Genomic DNA, 5146 nt, shown 5'->3' on the forward strand with positions numbered 1-5146 from the left:
TGGTAGATTAAGTCATGTATGCTATTGCGGAGTTTTGCAAATAAAAAATGTTATTAGTGTTATTGACAGTGTGATTGATTGAAACGATATTCTCATTGCAGTTATTAGTCATTATTACAAAATATTTGTACTTGTATTGTGTTCTCATGGTTAAAGTGAAATAGTGATATCGTGTCAGTTGAAAAATAATTTCTAGTTTCTATTTTGACATCTTCAAAACCAATGGGAATCTTGTAAGTGCAGATATATTCATGATAAATAATTGATTTACAAATTAAGTATATCAGTCGATATAAATTGAAAGCGTGTATCTTTATACAAAATAACGGGAGTGGCAAAATCAAAATTTGAACATATTATTTACAGTATATAATATTTAAAAATTTTAGTAAGTAATTTTTCGCGAAACATAACGAAATAATATAAATGAAACGTATAAATAAACCTCTAAATAAGATTTCAATATCGTACGAATTGCCAATAAGAAACCTAGTCTAGTCGATTGCGATCTATAAAAGGACCATAAACGGAAGTTTGAAAATATTAACCAGAAATATAAATAATATCATGTCTACGGGCTACATGTCTGAAATAGATCCGTCAGAATCCGCAAGCGCTGGTGGCGCCAGTAACCCCAACGGAACAAATCAAAATAATCCATCGAGCAATTCGAACGATCCAAATTCGCCGAGAAATTCGGATTCGAAATACGGCCAACAGCAGCACATGTACAGTAACCCGATTCACTCGCACGGAAATTTGGCGCAACAGGCGAACCGTTCCGAGCAGAACCTGTCTCCGCACAGCGTCGGAGGACTGGCCCATGCTCACGCTCACCTATCCCAAAACCGATTGGAATCTCATCTATCACATGGTAACCTGTGCCAAAACCTATCCCAGAACAGACTCGAGCACAACTTGTCGCCTCATAGCGTCAACCTATCGCAGGCGAACCTCTCCCAGAACAGGTTGGAACACAATCTGTCGCCGCACGATTCGAATTTATCGCAGAATAGACTAGAGCCGCATCTTGCACAAAATCGAATGGAAACCCACCTGGCCGCCCACGGGAATTTATCCCAATCGCCAAATCTATATCAAAATACAGATTGGCAGGACATCAAGCCCCAAAACTATAACATCCATACAAATATTCATAATATCCATAATATTCATAATATACATACGAATATTCACAATATGCATACAAATATACATAGTATGCACAACAACTGGCCAATCTACAATCACCCGTCTATTTCCAACTACCATCTTCACCGGACACAAACTGAAGGATATCACGAAAACAGGCATCTGGGTCAAGATCTCGGTCTAAATAGGGAAGTCAACAGGGACCAAATTGCCAGGCCGGATTATATGTCCAGGACAGCAGATGCAAACAGGGAATTCAGTATAAATCGAGGTGGAGATTTGTCTCTTAATAGGGATTTAAGTATCAACAGGGATCTCAGCCTAAATCGCGATCTGTCCCTTAATCGATCCACAGACCTCGGAATCAATAGGAGCGAGTTTGGCCTAAATCGAGATATCGGTCTAAACCGCGATTTGAATTTAAATCGCGGAGGCGACTTATCGTTAAATAGGAGCGGAGATTTAAGTTTCCAACGGGACCTGAGTCTAAATCGTGGAGATTTCGGTTTAAACAGAGATCTATCTCTGTCGCATCCTTCTACCTTCTCTACATCTGAAGATGAATTAACTCCTTCTAGTGATGATTTGGAATTGTTTGCGAAACAATTCAAACAGCGGCGAATCAAATTAGGATTTACTCAAGCCGACGTTGGCTTGGCGTTAGGAACTTTATATGGAAACGTTTTCTCGCAGACGACAATATGCAGGTTCGAAGCACTCCAATTGTCCTTTAAAAACATGTGTAAACTGAAGCCATTGTTAGACAAATGGCTGCAAGAAGCAGATTCGACGAACGGCAGTCCCACAAATATAGACAAAATCGCCCAGCAAGGCAGAAAGCGAAAGAAAAGGACCTCGATAGAGGTTTCAATAAAAAGTGCACTGGAAAATCATTTCCACAAGCAACCGAAACCGTCGGCGCAGGAAATTAGCAACTTGGCGGACGGGCTACAGCTGGAGAAAGAAGTCGTTCGAGTCTGGTTCTGTAACAGGTAATGCTCTCAAGTTTAAAAAAATGTTGCCATTTGGACAGTTTATTTTTTATTTATTACTATAGCAATATGAAGTAACTAGTAAATCTTCATAAAATAATATATATATATATATATATATATATATATCGCAAAATTGTTTATTTCCACGACGGAAATTAAAATATAACATCAATTTATTATGCGAAAATGAATTATATACTTTATAGTTTTGCGTACTCAGTACAATTGAATATTGCTCACAAGAAAATAATTCCTATAAGTGAAATTTCCTTCAGACGCATGCATTTTCCAGAAATAAATTTACTGTTTACAAGTCAAAGTTCGAACTAATCAATTAGATATCATCGTTATTAATGCCAACGCTGTATCGGCATAATAGCTTTGATTATTATTACCTGTTTTATACGTTTTTTAATTATTTATTGACTATGAGAAAATTCTAAAGCTTACAAATGCTAACTAGAATACGAAAATACTTATGCTTATTGTTAGAGGATATTTGCTGTTCAAGTATCAAAGTTCAAACCTATTATAAATATTAATAATTTTGCCATAGCTAGGTATGACACTAGCGATAAAATTTTATCTGCTGGCACTGCATCTTCCCAATCAAATAATAAAAGTTCATTCAAATAAAAAAAATCGATATTATAATGCAAAAATTTAAACTAAAATTATTAGTATAATAAATGTTCTGGAATAAAGTTATAAATAATAAAAATGACAATAAACAAGAAACATTACATTACAAAATAATTGTGCAATTAAAATAATATGATCATAAAAATATTATGAAAGAAGTTATTAGTAAAAATGATGTTGTGATTAATTAGTTGCAAGTTCTCGCTTCGGAAAGACGAATTAGAATATAATTCTCTGTTCTTTATTTTTAGTCTCGTACGAATCTACAACTTGATTGTAATTTATAGATTTTATATTTGGCCTAATTTTGTTGTTTGATTGGTGCATGGCTTTTGAATATTGTCAATGTATAGAGTGAGTAACTGAATAATTCTGTACAAAAATCGCATTAAAACCGGAGCAAGCGACTAAAATGATTAATATGGTATATCATTTCTATGTCTCCAGGCGGCAAAAAGAGAAACGCATGACGCCCCCGAACACGATGGGCAGCGACGTCTCCGAAAGTCTCGTGTACAACGCGGCCTACGACCAGAACTTGGGCCACAGCCTGGTCCACAAGTACGAGGACATGCCCGGCGGAGGCGGAGGCGCAAGGCACTTGGAGGACACGGGACGACACCTGGAACACGGCGTGTCGCACCTGGGCCACGAAATGGCCAACAAGTTCGAAGGGCACGACATGGGACAGAACCTGGGACACAATTTAGGCCACAATCTAGTTCATAAATTCGAAGACGGCAGCAGGCACATAGAGCAGAACCTCGAGCCTAGTTATTCGGAAGCGCAGAGTCCTGGCAATTAGCATAGGACGTGTAAATACGTGAGTTAGGGACATAAATTCAAGTGACTGATTAGTGACTGAACGATGTTATAAATGACAACGTGAGTGCGAAAACAAAACGTCTTGACGAAGAAATAGTCGTTAAAGTAAAAAAAAAAAACAAACAAAATGAAAATAAACAAGGCGTGTAAAAAATGTGATTGGCAGTATATCGAAAGAGGTTCACAACCTATGTACTTTAATGAGCATGCAAGATTACAGAAAGTGTTACAAAATTCAATTTCTGAATAAGTGTAAAAACGTGTAAAGACTCAAATAGTATCAAAAATCTATTGTGATAGACAAAATATAAAAAATATAATCCATTGGATATTAGTATCCATTTTGCCACTCTGTCTCAACATCTTTATTGTCACAAAATCATTATAATATCACAAAGTCATATATTAGACCTATGATTATAAATATTATAATTTATAAATATATGTCAATACATAAAAGTTCAAAAACCAAAGTGATTAAAAATTGAAGAATATGCAAACTGTATTCACATATGCTAAACGTATCTATAGAAAAAAAATGGTAATGTGCGAAAAAGAAATTGTAATATAATAAATGTGTAAATATAGTGAAATTCAATATAAACGTACAAGGTATAATATAATACATATATAAATATGGTGAAATTTGAAATAAACGTACAAGGTATAATAATAATAAGTTATGTTTAGCATATTACACTGAGCTACATATGAAGGTGAGATAATGGAACTAATGTACTATCATTTATTTATATATACATATACACATACATGATATATAAGTATAATACATATAGTATATATACATATACATACATATATATGAATATGAAAAGTAGCTGTTTCAATTACTTTAATCCTATTTCATTGTATTTTAATTTTAATATGCCTAGTTAATTTTATCAATTCCCAATCAATATTTTAATTTTTTAAATTCATATATGCAAACATCAAATTATTTTTTTGTAAAAATTTGCAAATATATGATGTATGTGTGTCTGTATATATATATAAAATATTTCTTACTCATCTCAGACTTCAATCATCTTGTGTGGGCACTTTTTAACGTTTATGTATTAAATAAATACAAGTAACGACATTGTTCTGGCTCGTCCTTCCTTCAATTATATTAAAAATTATTAAAAAAAATATTAAGTAACAAGTGTTTATATCAGTAATTTAACTAACAACTGATTAGACGAGTGATCTGCCATAAATAATAAATTTATATTATTTTTCATTTCCTTTTCTTTTACTAAACTACAAATTGTCCCAACAATAAAAATTAGGTAAATATATACATATATAAATATATTGATCGACAATAAATGAATTTCCATACATGTTTGAAAGCGTTCACACAATCAACACGGTACAAGAGCTGAACAAGTAAATGCATTCAACATAAAACCAAGTTCTACATAAAACATAAAATATTGAGGAAAAGTGTAATATAGAGAATGATAAATTTGTATACAATCATACATTATGTGTATACACGTACATACATAAATTCGTGCAAAATATCTATT

General features: G+C 33.5%; 1 protein-coding gene across 1 annotated transcript; it reads left to right on the plus strand.

Moving 5' to 3' along the window:
* The first annotated feature begins 430 nt into the window (after positions 1-430).
* LOC113369373 (GATA zinc finger domain-containing protein 14-like) lies at positions 431-3863 on the plus strand. Its single transcript, XM_026610133.1, has 2 exons — positions 431-2144; positions 3237-3863. The coding sequence occupies exons 1-2, from the start codon at positions 568-570 to the stop codon at positions 3592-3594; spliced, it is 1935 nt and encodes a 644-aa protein (XP_026465918.1). The 5' UTR covers positions 431-567; the 3' UTR covers positions 3595-3863.
* Positions 3864-5146: the final 1283 nt, after the last annotated feature.

This window comes from Ctenocephalides felis, unplaced genomic scaffold (assembly GCF_003426905.1).
Source record: "Ctenocephalides felis isolate EL2017-DRISC unplaced genomic scaffold, ASM342690v1 CF-g0.4_SCAFFOLD_01287, whole genome shotgun sequence".
NCBI classification, from domain to species: domain Eukaryota; kingdom Metazoa; phylum Arthropoda; class Insecta; order Siphonaptera; family Pulicidae; genus Ctenocephalides; species Ctenocephalides felis.